At 39.7% G+C, this 18,011-nt stretch overlaps 1 protein-coding gene across 1 annotated transcript in view; it reads right to left on the bottom strand.

Annotated features, from left to right (window-relative positions):
* Nucleotides 1–2,190: 2,190 nt before the first annotated feature.
* Nucleotides 2,191–18,011, bottom strand: part of Adgb (androglobin) — a 95,499-nt gene continuing 79,678 nt past the window's right edge. Inside the window, exons 31-37 of the mRNA XM_051206085.1 lie at nucleotides 13,480–13,643; nucleotides 11,852–12,031; nucleotides 10,840–10,972; nucleotides 8,525–8,704; nucleotides 4,291–4,393; nucleotides 3,434–3,617; nucleotides 2,191–2,616 (exon numbers count right to left, since the gene is read on the bottom strand). Coding sequence (XP_051062042.1) covers nucleotides 2,434–2,616; nucleotides 3,434–3,617; nucleotides 4,291–4,393; nucleotides 8,525–8,704; nucleotides 10,840–10,972; nucleotides 11,852–12,031; nucleotides 13,480–13,643 — 1,127 coding nt within the window. The 3' untranslated portion in view covers nucleotides 2,191–2,433. The remainder of the gene's footprint in view (nucleotides 2,617–3,433; nucleotides 3,618–4,290; nucleotides 4,394–8,524; nucleotides 8,705–10,839; nucleotides 10,973–11,851; nucleotides 12,032–13,479; nucleotides 13,644–18,011) is intronic.

Raw genomic sequence — 18,011 nt, forward strand, 5'->3', positions numbered from 1 at the left:
GGGTAAAGGCACAGCCTATGCAAGCCTAGATGTCTTAATGCAAGTAATGATGCAAAGACATCTGACTTGACAAAGTTGTCCTCTGACCTCCACAGGAGCTCAGTGGCACGTGCCCACCCCACATCATGAGCAGTCATGTGTACATGCACGTGCTCACACTCACACATACACACACACACTTAAAAATTTACACAGTAAGCTTTAATAACGCTGAAGTGACTTCACTCTGAACAGTAAACTTCCCTTTGGTTTTCTTGGTTTTACATCCTCACTGACAAGGATGGCTCTGGGTGCTAGATTAGTCTGCCTTGCAGCTAAAGCTCTAAATCACATCACAACTTGGCAAACATTGGTGTGTCTCATGACCATTTTTTACTTCAATTTGTGTCAGCACAAAATTCCAACCAAATTAATAAAAGAGATGGGAAAAGAACACTAAATGAAATAGTTTTGCTTTCTTTATGAAAGTGAGAATTACTATGCTGATTTAAAAATAATTGCAGATACATTTTAAATCCTTGATGCTTGGAACATGGATGCCTTGCTAATCCATGCATCAGTTGGTTGTTTCGTTGGAGACTTACATAAAGATCTAGTATTTTAACATTTCTTTATCAGTCCTGTTCTTTGTCCTGCATATCCCCAATGCTGAGCTCTTGGCCATGCAGAATTCTGCTTGCTGGTCAGTCGGGAAAGCTAATGCTGACCTGGTATTTGCTAAACCTCCATTCTTACCTGGGAATGGTAGCAAGCAAATCTTAACCCTTCTTGGCCGTTGTTGCTGCTGCTGCTGTTTTGTTTTATTCTGTTTTGAAGACAGGGTTTCTCTGTGTAGCCTTGGATATTGTGAAGCTCACTCTGTAGACAAGGCTAGCCTCAAACTCACAGAGATCCACCCGAGGAGGGCTGGGATTAAAGGCATGTGCCACCGCCACCAGGCTTGAAGAGTTTTTAAGTAAAGATTATCCAAAAGCAAGGTGACAGTTCAAATCAGTACACTGCAAGCAAGCCCCAGGTCCTGGAGTTAAAACACTCAATGCTTCCCCATTAACGTTTATGGGGTTCAGGAGGAGGAGGGGCTGGCAGTTGCTACAAAGAAGGTGCAGGTTGTCTCTTGGTTTCAATCAACAAGCTAGAGGTACATGTTTCTTTACTGCATATCCCATTTCCATGATGCATTTGATTTTAGTCAGATGCATCCCCAGTGACTCATAGGCAGAAGATGGTAAATAGGCGGTTCTCCTGAAAAATTCACTCAGAGCACACTTTGCTTTACTTGGCATGTAGGTAAAATCAGCCCAAACTTGAGCAGCTTATCTCTCTTGCTTTCAAGATGTTTGAATACAAGGAGGATGTTTTCAATGAAACTTCTAAGGGGGAGGGGGGAATGTAATTCCATAGCTTAAAGCAGCAGGTATCCATGCTGTCAGAAAAGGGTTTATTGCCTCAGCCAATCAGAGTCCCAGGTTGCTTATCTATTTTCATACTTGGCTCCTTTATAACCTGACAGGGAAAACTAAGCAGGCCCCCAAACCCTCAAGGTCATTCATTTTCTCTATGAAGAGTATTTTCTTCCTTGCCATAGAGGAAATGACGCAAGACTGAGGGGGAGTTCAGAATCTCAGAATCCCACAGACTGGGCATTTACAGGTAATTGGCAGCAGCCCATTATGTTCGCATCTTTCCCCCTTTACTTTGTCAGCTAGTCTGGGGGCTGTTTGGGTGATTTGCTTTGGAAAGCTGCCTTACTGCTACGTTTTAGCATGAATGTTTTTGCCCTTTCTTGTGGGTTGTGGTGGTGACGACATTTTAATCTGCGCAGCTTCGTAGTGAGAGCCTCATTCACCTGGCTTGTCTGGTGCTGCTGCTGCTGCTACTGCTTCTGCCTGCCGCAGCCACAGGACCTGGGAAGAGACATCCTCAGGCAGCTGAGGGGTGCTGAGGGGTGGTGAGCCCCACCTCTACAGCCTCCTGACTTTGCCTGTTTTTCTGTGCTGCAGGCACAAACAGGCTCTTGGAATGGAGCAGCAGAAACTAGATACCCTGCTCAAATAAGGTGGAAGAAGAGACAGATCCCCCCCCAAAGTGTTTCTGACCCCTAAATGCATGCCAAGTGGTATGCACACATACACAAACACATACACACTCACTATGTACACATACATTTATTTTAATGCAAGAAATTCCAAGTGTAACACAATGTTATTTATAATCTAAACTATTTTTAAAAGTAATTTTAGTGAAATTAGAACATCTGAGATGCTAATGGCTTCAAATCCTTTCTAAGAAAATCATGCAAACACTGAGATGTAGAAACTATAAGTTGGAAACTTTTCTCCAGTTTCAACTGGTCTAATATTTTATCAAGAGGCAAGGTGGCATTGCCTTCGGAACTCCTCCCTCTGCAGAAGAGGGACCCACAGGGCCTCTCCATCACTTCTTCTTTCCTTTCTTCTTCTTCTGTGAGTCAGAGACTGGAGACTTCTCTGTCTCCACCTTCATTGCAGCCTCCTGAGCTGCCAAAGCTTCCAGCCTCAGCCTCTCGACCTCTAATAGCTTGCTTCTGTACTCTTCCCGGACATCAAGGATCTTCTGCCGGGCTTCGTCTACAGAGTCCTGTGCCAAAACAAACCCCAGCCCATCAGTCTCACTGTTAATGATGCATAAGTAGCAAGAAAATAAGTATGTTTCCTTTATCCTTTCCTCATGCTAGCACATTAATAGGGAAACTCACTGAAGATGGGAGTGAGGTTTGTCCTTGAATGTTTATGAGTATACAAACATGGAATTGTGGCACACAAGTGAGATTCTTTTTTTTTTCTGCATAATGAAAGACAAAGGGAATATCCATAAGAGAAAAATAGAAAGGTAGAGAAATCGGTAGAGATTTTGGTAGTGGAAATGAGTTCATGATCAACCTGTGCCTCACTCAGCAAATGCGCTCTTCCCTTTCAAGTGTAAGAACAAGCCAGAACAAAGGCCTTCGTTACCTTTAGTCTGTTCTCTAGGAAAGGCAGATTTAAAATCCATTCACATTTTATTATAAAGTCTGTATTATACTTTCATGCTAAACAATAAAAGTACATATATAGGAAAATAACTTAAAAAATCAAAAGCAGGCGTGATCATGCCATTAGTGCAATCAATGAACTACTAGCCCATTCTAGCCAGCATTGGTCTGCCTGTCTTAACTCAGGTAGCATAGTCCTCACCCCATAATTTTATGTAGTCACAGGGACTCATCTTCTCTCACATTCACCCCATCTTAAAATAGACTCCTTTTATGACAGGCTAGTGGGTTTCCCAGCCTTTCTTGGAGATAATGAACTTGAGAATCAAATACACAGAATTCTTTCTACTTAGATGTATAACTCTTCCTTTTTGCTGTTACAAGGCAACCTTATAGATGTGACATAGGTAATTCTAGACTCACCCGCATCTCCCCATAGGTGTCTAGAACCTCATCCTTTAGCTTAAACCGTTCTTCTTGATCGATGTCTCTAATGCTAAGGATTCGGGACCTATACTGCCGGAACTGGTGGATTTCTTCTGCCTTCTGCATCGCTTGATGCTTGCTCAGTTCCTCTGTTTGCAGCACAGGCTCATTACTCGTTTTCCTTGATGTGAAATGTCCAATGAAAGAAGAAAACCATATTTGAGAGTTTGGAAGTAAATGTTATTTCAGAATGAAAGTACTTTAGAATTGCATTAACAGTGTGCTTGTCTGGATTCAAACCAAAAAGAAGAGATGGTGGAATGAAACATTTAAAAAGAAATGAGTTAGGCACTATGTGCTGACTTGTTGATATTTTGGAAGATACTATGGGGAACATCAGTTAACTCAGATACATCATTAGATAAGGTGACTGTGTAATAGGTGTTCAAAACTATGAGTATTAGTGGGTTTTACTTTTAAATGTATCAATTGCATAAGAGTAATGACATTCTCAAACATGTAAACATGCATTATAGGCTCTATGAAGCCTATCATTTAGTTCTGAAGAAAATGCGACTTAATTAAAAAATAGTAGTAGGTAATATGAGGACTTTATGTAGGTTCAAATAATTGTTTTTTTTTTTTACTAAAGTCACTTAAATGAGTTTTTGATTAATGTATTAAAACATTTGCCAAATTAAGATGAAAAATGATGCAGCTATAAAGACAGACAAAATGAAAATATAATAATCATTTAATTTCCACTTTTTGATTACTTAGCAACTGGCCATTGGGGATGTATCAAGAGTCTATGAACACACTTGTCTACATTAATCATGTTTGCTAAAGCTCACCGTATATAATGACTGAAGTCCACAAATTCTAGTGCTTTTCGAATGAGTCGTGGAGACATTTCCAAAACTGTCTGAGATCGTGAATGGGGTACTGTTGGAAAGCAAAGAACATAGGCTTCCAGAAGTAAATAGCTAAATAGCTATTATATCTCCTTCTGGTTGAAAGCAATGTTTTCTGTTAAGAAACAACCCTGTGCTTTTCTTTTGACTTTTTGAAATACACTTGTTAATTTTATTTCATAGTTATCCTGTAGTGTAAATTTGCCTCTAGCTAAGTGAAAGGTAAAAAAGAAATGAACATGCACCATTTGGACAGTAGCAAATTATTTCCTAATGACAGTTAAATGAGGGAGGGATAAACAGCCTCTTGCCTTAAATTACAGTTTCATCATAAGCAAATTAACTGGTTCAAAATGATAAAAGCTTGAAAAACATCTGAAATCATGCTGAGCACTAGAGGAGTTGGAACGTAAATGTACTTCAGATGCAGTATTACACCTTCCACTGGACTGAACGATAGGTAAAGTGAACAAACACACTGACAATGACAGTCAAATGAACAACTTTTACTCCATGCACCCACAGGGAACCACAAGAACAGACTTAATAAAGAACTGAAGTCTTTGGATGTGACAGTGGCCTTTTGACTTTTCCAAGCCACCGTGTCTTTAAAGTAAAAAGAAAGCATAGTTTTCCTTAAAAACAACAACAAAACCCTACCTCATTTGAAGGATGCAATGCAATACTTTAAAAATAAATCTATTAGGTTCTTTGATTGTCATAAAAATCCAGTTTTAAGACATTTGCATAATTCAGATGAGGTTCCTGCCCTCCTACGGTAATGTCCATTCCCTCCAGAAGTTCTGGGCAACCATTAGTCTACATTGGTGAATATAGTTTTGCTTTCCTGGACATCTCCTAGAAGTAGGAATGGTTTGGGTCACATGGTAAAATTGTGACAGCTAACCTTTTAAGGGACTTTCAAACTGCAGTAAATTTTTGTTTGCTTGTCTCTTTTGATGTGTTAGCACTCATATCATGTGTGGGGTGTAGAGGATGGCTTTTGGGAGTCAGTTTTCACCTTCTACCTTGGTGAAGCAGGATTTCTCTCAATTCTGCTACTATACATCATAGTCAGGCCAGATGGCCAGTGACCTTCGCCCTTTCTCCCATGTCCATCTCCCATCTCTAGGAGCAGCAGAAATACAGGTAAATGGCACCACATCTGACTTTTTAGTGTAGCGATGAAGGTGAACTCAGGTGGTCAGACTTACATGGCAAGCAGGTACTTTACCCTATTAACCCAACCCTAGCTCTCTACCCAAAGTGGCTGTGATTAATATAATATAAGTTGGAATTACAAAGAAACGATCTCTCCATTTCATTCTCTCTGTTTTCAATTCTTATTTCTAAGAGTAGTTTTGGATTCACAACAATAGTGAAGCTATTTAGTTTGATCCTTCACAAATATATGCATAACTTCCCCTATTGCCCATAATTTCCAATGGCCATTATCTCCCAAACACCATTGTTTACTTTAGTTTACTTTAGGTCTTATTATTGTAAGGATAACTGTATATATTCGTGGATTGACATATCATTGAGACCCAGAAAGGTTTCATCCATATCCCACTCAACTGCTATCCTACCGAAACCTTTCCAGAAGATAACAGTGTTGTCAGTATACAGCATGAAGTCTTTCCTGATTGTTCTCGTTACTCGCCTTTTCATACTTCATGGGCCATTTCTCAAATAAGACAAAAAGGCCATATGGATATCAGTTCTAATGTGACTGAACAGGAAAAATGTCAAAAGAAGTATCTGGAATATGATAAGGATGTTCACTTTTATCACTTTTTATCTTTTCTATTTTTTATATTTATTATTTTTCTTATTTTACGTATCGATCCCAGTTCCCTCTACTTCCCTCCCCCCCGCCCATGTCCCCTGATCCCCTTCCTATCCCATCCCCCCCACTCCACAGGGAGGGTGCTGCCTCCCAGGAGGGATCATCAAAATATGTCAAGTCATTTGGAGTAGGGACTAGGCCCTCCCTCCTGCCTCTAGGTTAAGGGAGTATCCCTCCATGGGGAATGTGCTCCCAAAGTCCTTTCATGCACCAGGGGTACATCCTGGCTCCACTGTCAGAGGTCCCTTAGACTTCCCAGGCCTTCTAACTGGGACCCATGTTCAGGGGGTCTGAGTTGGTGCAATGCTGGTTTCCTAGCTATCAGTCTGGGGTCACTGAGCTCCCCTTGTTCAGGTCAGCTGTCTCTGTGGGTTTCTGTAACCTGGTCTTGACCGCATTTTCTTATCACTTCTCCCTCTCTGCAACTGGATTCCAGGAGTTTGGCTCAGTGTTTAGCTGTGAGTGTCTGCTGCTGTTTCCATCAGCTACTAGATGAGGGCTCTATGATGGCATATAAGGTAGTTATCAAGGCATTTAAGATAACCTTTCCATTGTTGCTCAGATTGGTAGCTGGGGTCAGTCTTGTAGGTCTCTGAACACCTATAATGGCTCCCTCTATTATGATCTCTCTCTCTCTCTCTCTCTCTCTCTCTCTCTCTCTCTCTCTCTCTCTCTCTCTCTCTCTGACTCAGTCTTCCTCGTCCCACATGTTCTCCTCCCCTCCCCGTCACTTTCATTCAGCATATTCTGGAAGGCCTTACCAGAGCAGAGGAAGTACAACGACTCCTACCGATGTTAGGAAGAAACTAAGTCGTCACTGTTTACAGATGGCATATACCTATACAGAGAACTGCTAAAGCCAGTAAACTAGGCCACCAGGCCGCTGCCCTCATGCGTGGATCTGTGAAACACTGTGTTGTTTAGTTTTCACAGGACGGTGTTTCTGATCGACAGGTTGAGTTTGACCCAGCCTCCCTTGCTTGCTTGTCCTTCATTCTGTTTTTGTATACCACCCCATTTAATAATCTTTTGAACTACATCTACATCCTTGCTGCGAATCTGACTTGATCATGGGGAATAATTGTAACGTGCTGTTGGATTTGGTTTGTCAGGGTTTTCTTTAGAGATTTATTTTATTTTAAATTGTGTGTGTGTGTGTGTGTGTGTGTGTGTGTGTGTGTGATGTGTGTGATTGCCGGCATATAGTTGTTCATATTAATCCCCAACAACACCTGTATATTTCTCTATTTTTGATTTTGATGTCTTCCTCTTCACTTCCTATTTTCCTTATGTGAGTCCCTCCCCGCTCCTTTTGAAAGGTTAGTGTAGCTATTCATTTATATTTTGATGTTTTAGTCTCTACTTCATTTATTTCCCCTCTGGATTTTATTTCTCTTCTATGAGAGAATATGAGCTAGCTTTGTCCTCTGGTCTCTTTCTCTGGTTCCATGAACTGCAGTGAAGGTGATGTTCACTCCTATAGACTCCCGTCTCAGACTTGGCCATGTCTTGATGGTTTCACTGTGCTCTGCTACTATTTTCATTTGTTTGAGAATAGTTTTTATAATGCACGTTTGTGGTTTCCACCGTTTACATCCGGTTGGTATTCATGAAATCAGGACCTAAAACATTTTTCCTATGCAACCCCTTTTCCCCATTTGGCAGGTTGTTTCTGTGTCAGAATCAAACCAGTACAGTTTTCCAATTACCCTTCTCAAATTGATTTAAAATTTCAGAAATATGACTCCGATCTCTTCAAATATAAATCTACACAATGACCTTCGCTTATGGGTCCGAATTACTTTCTGAGGGCATTTTCTCTTAATCCAGAGGGTAACCTTTGACAGTGATTCTAAAAATCACCTATTCTAGACCCACACCCATTAGTGTTTGTCTTCAGGAAGATGCATCAATTTTTCCTTAATCATCCACCCCCTACTCCCCACCCCCTTTTTTAGTTTGCTTTTTTTATCAGTGCTGAAAATTGAACTCGGAACTTGACATGTGCTGGGCAAGTGCTCTACCACTGAGCTCTACCTGACTCCTATTTTGGCTTAAGTTAAAGATGGTTTTTACTGGAATAAAGAATTCTTAGTCCATAGGATTTCCTTCTAATTCCAGCTTTTGTATAGGTCTTGTTGCAACGAGAGAACTCTAGATTAATATTCCCCGGAGCCATGCAATGACACCAGCTGCGACAGATGTATATTGTTTTTCTATTTGGGGAGCCCTCATCTGACATGTGTTTGTTATAAGCTGTGTATACTGTTATTTCAAAGACAAGTGCATGTTTACCTTACCAGCAAGACCAGAACTCACCAAAAATCTCCTTACGCACAATTTGATCTTTCTCTTCCTTTCCTGTCACAGATGTTTTGCTGTCATTGCTTGGGGATTTTCCCAGGTCCTTGATGTTCTTGGGCAACTGCCATTTCTTCCACAGCAAATTTCCCGTTGCTGCTGGGGGCAGCTCTTTGGTGTCTGCCTCTTTACCCGCACCTCCTGCTACTTCTCCTATAGCACAATGTACATGTTCCTGAAAAAAAATAACTTGCACTCTGCCAAGTCACATGCAAACAAATCTAAAAGTGCATGCTTGTAGGAGCCCAGATTTGGAGGATAAATTCCAAAGCTTTGCTGCATCTAACCAGGGCTTGGGCATCCCGATGTCAAAGCATGATATGACTAGTGTAGGAATGTGTGTATGGTGAGCCTGGAAACCTCTTGCAATAGGAAAGCCACATACCACATACAATCAGAGGCTTTTAGAAACGGGGATAATATTGACAGAGGTGAGATCTTTAAGTATTGGGACCACTGTATATAGGCAAGGCACTTCTCTGAATCTTGACACTAATTGTGAAGAGCCTAAAGCTGGGAGGATTTTCCTTAGAAGTGAATCTAATTGTGACTCCTTGGCCCTAAAGAAACCATAAAAATCAACACTAAATTTCATATTAGCCATGTATTATTCTCGTATTTATTCATCTACTATATTTGGAATTGAGTGAAATGCAGGGTTTGACATGTGAATTGCTTCTGTTTTCATGGAAATCTGGAGCAGTGGTACTTGGGTACAGTCAGACATCTTTGATAAGACAAATGGTTCAAAGGAGGGCCAGGTCAGCATGCTAGCAGGGTCTCCTGTTTCTCATGAACTTAGAAATATTATCGAGAACTTCTCCACCTTGGAAATTAGGATATACATCAATGAGTTGATATAGAAATGCCAAATAAAATCCTGTTTGACTTCTGTATCTCTGGGTTTTATAGCCATGGATTCAGTTAACTAACTAACGGTCAAGAATTTGTTCAGGCAAGGATGGAGAAATGGCTCAGCCTTTAAGAGCAATGGGTGCTCTCCTAGAGGACCCATATTTGACTCCCAGCACCCATATGATAACCGTCTACACCTCTAGTGTCACGAGATCTGATGCTGTCTTCTGGCCTCCTTGAACACCAGACACACATGTGGCACATATACATGCAGGAAAAAACACACATCACATAAGAAATTAATGAATTAATATGACACTTAAAACATTTATGGTTAAAGGACGGCAGGTGCCCACAGGGATAAAGTAATGCTTGTTATGTAAGTCTAGTGATCTGAGTTCAACTCCTGGAATCATGTAAAGGAGAAAATGGACTCCACAAAGCTCTCTGTGTCTGTAGTGTAGTGTGACCTTCTTTACAGCATGCACATGCTAAAAGCATAATAAATAGTAAGTAATTTTAAATACATAGTCGAATGTTAATTCTGTTAAGTACTGCAGAGTTATTTATGTTAGTTTTTTGTAACGAACACACACACACATATATATACATATACATGCTGTTTGCCTCTATATTCTCTAAATAATATAACGGCTACTTAGCACTTAGATTGAATTATGATTATAAGAATTATAATGATAATAAAGCATGCAGGAGAAAGTGCATAAATTAAACACAGAGACATCAGTATTTCCTAGAAGGTCTAGAACACCTGTGCATTTTGGTATACTTTGTAGGTCTTGAGGCTGATAACCATTGAATACAAGGATCAAGTGTAATTTGCATTTAAGAAATGCAAGTTGCCAAGCCATGACAATCTTCATGATGACTAATCTTCATGATGACTATTCCTGTTATGATTACTTATTTTTTGTGTGTTCTTATTTTTATTTGTATGAAGAAGATACCAGATTTATGGTAATAGGACTGCCTCCAATTCCATGAGACAATTATCACACTGAGTAAACACCCCATTTCATCTCTGCTTTCATCTTTTTCTTATCTTTTTTTCCTTTTCCAGACAGGGTTTCTTGTAGCCCAGGCTGGCCCTGAATTCACTGCATAGCTTAGGATGGACATGAACTTCTGAGGCTTCAACCTCTGCCTCCCAAATGCTGAGCTTATAGGTGTGTGCCATCATGCCATTCTTCAACTTTTCTTAAGTAAGGAAATCACTTTTGCTTATATGTGGAGAAAGGGTGTGTATGTGTGTGTGTGTCTTAGATGAGAAAATAGTACAAGGGTCTTGATAATTGAAAGCCTATTCGTGTGATGTTCAACCCCCATGGCCTTTCACAATCACAAGGACCAGAAACTCTGAAACATTTCCCTGTTACTAAGGAGGCCCCACCAAATGCCTGAGCAGCTGGTTGGCCCCCACTGACCTTCTTCTACAGTTTTAGTTTGGCTCTGGGTGGCAGACAAAGTCTCTTGGACAGGGACATCCGATGGCTTCTTGATGAACTGGTTGAGGTACTTCAAACGGGCCTGTGAAGCCTGGAAGACAGATGTCAACCTGTGAGCTCACTGAAAAGCAGCAAGTGATTTGGACCGAAGCAAGCTGGCGGTGCTCATAGCAAACAGAAAATGAAAAAGGAAACACAAATAAGGTAGTTTATAGCGGGCCCACTCTTCACTAACTAGACTAGAATTCCGAGCCCTCTGTGATTTTGGCAGTTCGTAGATTATGACAGAGAACAAGGACCCACCATGATAAACAAATGTACACAGCATGTTATCTTAAATCCAATTGTTTCTGAATCTCTCTTCATTCGCATCAGCTACCCTGAATCAGCAAAAGGATCATTACAGGTAAAATACCTGTTTCACTGAAAGGTTGTGTTTCTCAACCTGTGGCTCACTACTGCTTGAACAAACTTCCATCTCCAAGAATATTAGGGTTCATGACCGTAGCAAAATGACAGTTATGAAGTAGCAATGAAAATAATGTTATGGTTGGGGGGCTCACCACGACATGAGGAACTGTAACTGACAGGGAGGGGAGAACCATTGCATAAAGGCCAGGCAGGACAGGCATTTTAAAACCACAAGGGGGCAGCACATACTTTTTCTTCTAAAGATGTTCATAGTAGGAAAACATACATTAAACACTTGCATGCTCTCTTACTTGAGGCTTTTCAGGGTGCATGTGGATCCAGCCCTGCATGACTATGTGAAAAAAATAAATAAATAAAAATAAAGAAGGGGAAGTTCCGTAGTTTTGGCATACCTCATGTCACAATTCAGTTAGTATCTGATATAATTCCAAATCCCACACCTAAAAGGGATCCTGTGCGGCTTCACCCCCAGAGCTCATCTCTCAGACATCATATACCAAGGAAGAGTAAGAAAGAACAGCCTTTCAAAGCAGGTGACCTTGATAGCCCTCCCGGGCTCAGTTGTCTCCCAAGCTTGCTTCATGGCTCGTATTTCATCTGCGCGCTCTGTGTCTTTCTTCACGTCAACATAGTCAGAATCGCTGTGTTCAGAAACCAGCCTCAAAATCCAGTAGGGTTTGTTTGGATCCTCTTGCTGAGAATGTACAGTGGGTATTGGCTAGAAGGGGGAAAGGTTTAAAAAAAAAATGAGTGTTTTTCTCTCCTAGAAAAACTCTAGGATTTACTCCCTAAACTGTGATTTCACTGTTAGCTACTTACTGTACAGAAGTCAAACCATAATTTGCATCAAACTTGTGGAAGAATGCTCAATATTCTTTTTTCACAGCATCAGTATCAAATGAAATAAATAGCACAGAAGTTTATCAGCTGTTGAAGGGACTACTTACAGCATGTTCCTATGCTGGGTGCTGAGCACTGAATAAAAATAAACGTCTGCTGTACACCACCATGTGGAAGAATCCTACAGGTTTATATTTCAGTAAAACAAATAAGTTAAACACAAAATAATTCAGCTTGTGCGAGGCATTTGTGTGAATTCTGTGACAGGCACGAGTAGCGTGGTGACTAAAAGCAGGTGGAGAGTTCCCTGGAACTTCGGTGCAGGGGTGACAAATGAGCAGGTGCCTTTACCTTGAATTACGTAGTGTATATACTTGCGGAAGTCAATGAATTGTGCCAGTGTAAGATGTGCCTTCAGAGCTGTGGCTATGTCTCAGTAGATAAAACGTGATTGCTTTGAAAGTATCAGGAGTGGGGTTCAGAACCCCAGAGCTCCAATACTTACTGTTCACAGCACCTCCTTGGAATCCCACTGCTCAGAAGGTTAAAGATGGAACCCCAGAGCCAACTGGCTGGCTAGGCTAGCCATGTCATTGAGTTCCAGATTCAGCTGAGGGGGGCCTTGCCTCCATGACTATAGTGGAAAATTATTGAGGAAGACTCCCAACAAGTCTCCAAATAACCTTTCTGCCAATTTCTCTCCTAGAGCTTCCATTTACTATGCTGTCATGTATGTGAGGCATGCCATAACCAAAAGCAATGTGGAAAAGAGCTTTCCGGTTAACTGGCTTTGAGTTAGGAGGCTCTGGAAGGGCCAGCTCCAAGGACCCCACCAGACAAGTTCAATGTTAAAGCTGGTGTGGCTGAAAAATGCATCCTAGATCAAGGCCGTGTTCATCTGAAATAATGTAATTGAGGAAGAGAAGAAGGTTGCAGCCATTGAATAAGTTTTCATTTAAAATTTGGTTTCATTATTACCCATAAGACCTTGTTTCCTATATGATTCTCTTAGTATTTTAATGAGAACTAAATCTCACATGGAAACTTCTCTCCTACTTTTGAAGCCTAGAGCTTTTAAAGCTTTACTCTTGAAGTGGCTCCAAAAGTGAGTTGACACAGAACTTTTCTGGTGTCACTGACAGAGAGCAGCTAAGATGCTGAAGGACAGGTCTGAGGATCCTGTCTGACTTGCTCACTTCGATGATCTAAAGAGAACAACGCAGCTAAAAATTTGGGATCTTTCAAATGGGAACGGACAGAGTTTCTCACTTTTGTATCTGAGGGACAGCGAGTGCTGCCAGAGTCTCCCGTTCACATTTGACCCACCTGAGGTTCAAAGCGAGGCACTTGCTTTTCCTTGGCCAACTTCTCTTTCTCCCCTGCCTTCTCCTTGCCTTTCCTTGATGTTTTGGAAACTCCTACAGATTTCTGCCCTTCACTGACAGCATGGGAGTCTGGGCTTCCTATGGTAATTAGTTCCTCATGTTTCTCTACATGAGTTAAAGAGACATGAAAATGGAAACCATTAAAACCCAACATGACAACAAGACCATGTCCTGTAGAGATATGGAAAGCATGCTTCATCTAAAGAGGTTGGATTATTTTCCTTGTAAGCAAATAAACAAATGTTTCATAAGAGCTGGTCAAAGTTCTTTTAATGAAACTAGGATATAATTCATATAGCATCAACTCGACGTTGGTATATATATATATATATATATATATATATATATATATATCAGTGGGCATTAGAATACTAACTGTGTTTGCAATCTGGGTGCCTTTTATTTCACACATAGCATAGATACCTGATTCATCTGTGCTCTAACCTTTACTATTATTTCCTCCCTTTTGAATGGGGATTAATTTCCTTTTCTTTTCCAGCTTGTAGTTTGTACTTTTAAAAAGATTTATTTATTTTATATGCATGCATGTGTGTGCCTGAATGTATGTGTGTGTGTGTGTGTGTGTGTGTGTGTGTGTGTGAAAGAGAGAGAGGAAGAGAGAAAGAGAGATCAGAAATTATCAGATTTCCTGAAGATGGAGTTACAGACAGTTGTGAGCAACCATTAAGTGTTCTTAGTCTCTGATCCACCTCTCTAGACTCCATTTTTCAGGTGTTGTTGATGTTTCTAGTATAGAAAATTATGTTAAGACCATGTTGTTTTCTACACATCTATGAAATGTCCACATTCATCTCTTACTGGTTTCTCGTTTTCTTCAGTTGTGATCAGACAACATAGCTGCATTGTTTCTATACTTGCCATTTGTTGAGACTCATGACACTGCCTCATCTGCTGTTATCCTTCAGATGCTCCAGTGGTCATGGGAAGAACATGTGTTCTGGTGCCACTGAGTGGAGAATTCTGCTCTTAAGACAGGTTGGTTTGCAGTATTATTCAAGCATTTTATAATCCCACTTTCTGTTTGAACTTCTATCTGCTACTTAAAGTGCCGTATTTAAATTTCCAATTAGCTGTAGAGCTGGTATTTCTTGTTTCAGTACTAGTTTTGCTTGATGTGTTTTAGACACTGATGTTTATAATGGTTTTGTTTTGTGAATATGTGAGCTAAGTAGCATTATAAAATAACGAGTACACCTGTTTGGCTCTTCAAAATCTATTTTTAACATTAGAATGACCATTCCAGGTTTATCTGGGTTACTATTTATAATGTGTGTTCCATTCTTCTATCTTAAAACTGTTTATATATTTGGAATTAAAGGTTGCCCCTCTTATAAATATATAAGTTGCAGTAAAGCACATTTAATTTACAATAAACATAATTACCCAAAAGGGAGGACTGATGTTTGCTATTTTGGTATCTGTTTGACTACATATTTCATGTCTTTTTCAGTTCCTCTAATCTTGCAACCATTGCTTCAAAACCAGACTTACATCTATAGCATTTTAATTATCTCGGGATTTTGTTTGTTTTCTGTTCATTTTCATTTTCTTGGTGGTATTTCTGGATAAGATTATAATTAAAAACTTTACAACAATTAAGTTTGGATTGATACCAATTTATTTTCAATAATATACAAAGACTTTTGCTCTTATACATTTCTTTCCTCTTGATGCTGGTAAAAAATTGCCTGTGTGTATACTGTGTCCTTTAAATCTAGTTGGTTAATTCATAGGATGGGGTCATTATCAGGTTACTTAATTTAGTGTGCAAGGCTTTCAAGAAATCTGCTTATGTTGGTGCACGGGAATATGCTGTGGACAGGAAACCATCCTACTGTCTCAAAGGTGTGGAAGGTGTGACCTCATGGGTATGTGTCTGCAATTAGGAAGCCCCAGAATCAATGTGTACATCCCTTGTGGTGAGGAAGTGCTGGGGGACCACCTGTGGAGGAAGTGAGAAATCCTTCACATAATTTCCTTTGACGCCTTCCTTTACCTTTTGTTTAGCCACAACACACTAGAGAGAAGCCTTCACTAGATGATGAAACCTCCACAGACACAGAAATTCACATTTCCTTTTAGGATTAAAAGTCAACACTTTGTTCTGTATCCTTAGAAACTGGTCGGTATTTGAACATTCATGGAATTTCCGAATTTGCTTAGGGCAAAGTGCATGTTCAAATAACAGACTCTCTTTCTGGTCAGTGGAAATAGAAAACTCTCTCTCTCTCCTTCTCTCTCTCTCTCTCTCTCTATATATATATATATATATATATGTATATGTATATGTATATATGTGTGTGTGTTTGTGTGTGTTTATTTTGTAATATAACTTAAAATGATTATTTTATGTAACTAAAACTGTAGTCATATAGTAATTATTATATAATGTATGTGATATTTTGTTTCATCAAAGACTTTTTGACTCATATTCACAGTGCTTCATTGTGCACTTCTCACCTAAAAAAGAATCACAGCAATTGCTTTATCACATATGTAAAGATAACAATTACATATGTTCCTTGTGACCAATTAGAACTTCAAAGGCCTTGATTATCAACATATAGACAAGGCAGAGTGACAAAAGGTGTTTAGAATGGCAGCATTACAATGGTGATGGCAGATGCTACTGAGAGCTTACAGCTCAAGAGCTTCCTGTCTCTTTATTTCCTTCAGTGAAAGTTAGCCAAGCGTTTTAGGGAACCTTTAGGTACTGAGATAAACAAAGGGTGGCACTGTTACTGCATGATAGCAGGAAGCCAAGTTCCTGCAAATAGCAGAACTATCCCAGGTCAGATATACCTTCATATCTACATATCAGATCTGATGATTTTCTTATTTATTTTTTTTTTAAGTCTGGGCTATAAGGATGTAAAGTTTGAAAAACATCAAATCATGTATTATATTGCTTGTAGGAATTAAATGGCTTAAAAGAATAAAAAAAATATTTTAGTGACTTCAGGTTGAATATAATTTTAAATCTGATAAATTCAGTAACAAAAATAAGCTGACCATCTTCTACTTGATGAAAATATATTTTAAAATTGGTCAAAGTTGATAATTGAAACGCATCAAGAACTGAAGTTTTCTAAGTACTCAATATCCTTCAAATAAAAAGGGGAGGGTCTTGAGCTGTAAATGGAGCTGAAACATTGCTGTTGATTATTAATTTAGTGTTTTAATTTCATTAATTTGATGTTTTAATTTAATCAAACTGGTCACTTAAGACATCCACATTTAAGGGCTCAGTGGGTGAAGGGGCTTTGTCGTAAAACCTGGTGATCTGAGTTTGATCTCAGGGACCCACAGTGATGCAAGAGGGAATCAACTCCCACAGGTTGCTGACTTCCATTCCTATAAGCTGAAGCAGGTGTGCAAGCATGCAGGTGCACACACATGCACACACACACACACACACACACACACACACACACTGAAAAATAAAGTGCAATTGTAAATATATATTTTAAAACACAATTTGAGTTCTCTTACTCTGAACTCAAAAGCTGTTTTACTGTAAAAAAATTTTCTCAGCATCTCTCAAGTAGGGCATCTCCCATTTGTTTTAAATAAAATATAGTTCTTCATTTCTTTGACTGCTATTTTTCACCAATAAATAGGCAATTCAATGCAAGGTGTGGTTTAATTTTAGCAATTGCTCATCCAAACATGAAAGTGACAAGTGTGGATGACAAAAACAACACATATTATGATCCCTGCAGGCCTACTTTGTAGTTGGAATATAAAAGAATGCTTATACCATTTTTTAATACTACTAGCAGCTGAGAACGCCCACACATTGCCAGTGTCTTCATGAGATTCTTCTCAGACAGTGGGAGTTCTTGGGGCTTCACAGGTGACAAGTTTCTCCTGTTCAGCTTTTGCCAGCAGAGTTTAGCTACACTGCTCTATCCCCACATCTAAGGAGAACTTTCCTTAGAGGTTTAACTCACATTGTTAATTTCACACTTTGTACATTGGGTTTAACTTAAATTTAGTTCTGAACTGTGTGAATCTGTCTTACTCTGGATGCACACCAATTTCTTCTTCTATCATTAAGTAGACTTGAAATCTCATTAGGAAGTGTTTAGAAACACGTTTTCCCTGCTGGCTAGATTCCCATGCAATTTTAATCAGGTCACTAATGTTTCTCTTTCTCTTTTTCCTTCTCTCCCCATGTTCCTCTCTCTCCTTTTCTCTTCCCTCCTATCCCCCACCTCTTCCTCCTTCTCCCCTCCCTTTCCCCTCCCCCTTCTCCCCACATTTCCCTCCCCCCCCTTACCCCCTCTGAGATTGACCTATTTCCCTACATATTTCTCATGTACTCTTCCTATGAGCTCCACTTGGGTAATGTGGCCCCTGTTATGTGCTACATATTTCGAATAGCATGAGTATCTTAGTTATGCCAAGACAGATGTAACAAATGTTATAATATGAAACAACTGAAGAAAC

The sequence above is a fragment of the Phodopus roborovskii genome, unplaced genomic scaffold, assembly GCF_943737965.1.
Source record: "Phodopus roborovskii unplaced genomic scaffold, PHOROB, whole genome shotgun sequence".
In the NCBI taxonomy this organism is placed as follows: Eukaryota; Metazoa; Chordata; class Mammalia; order Rodentia; family Cricetidae; genus Phodopus; species Phodopus roborovskii.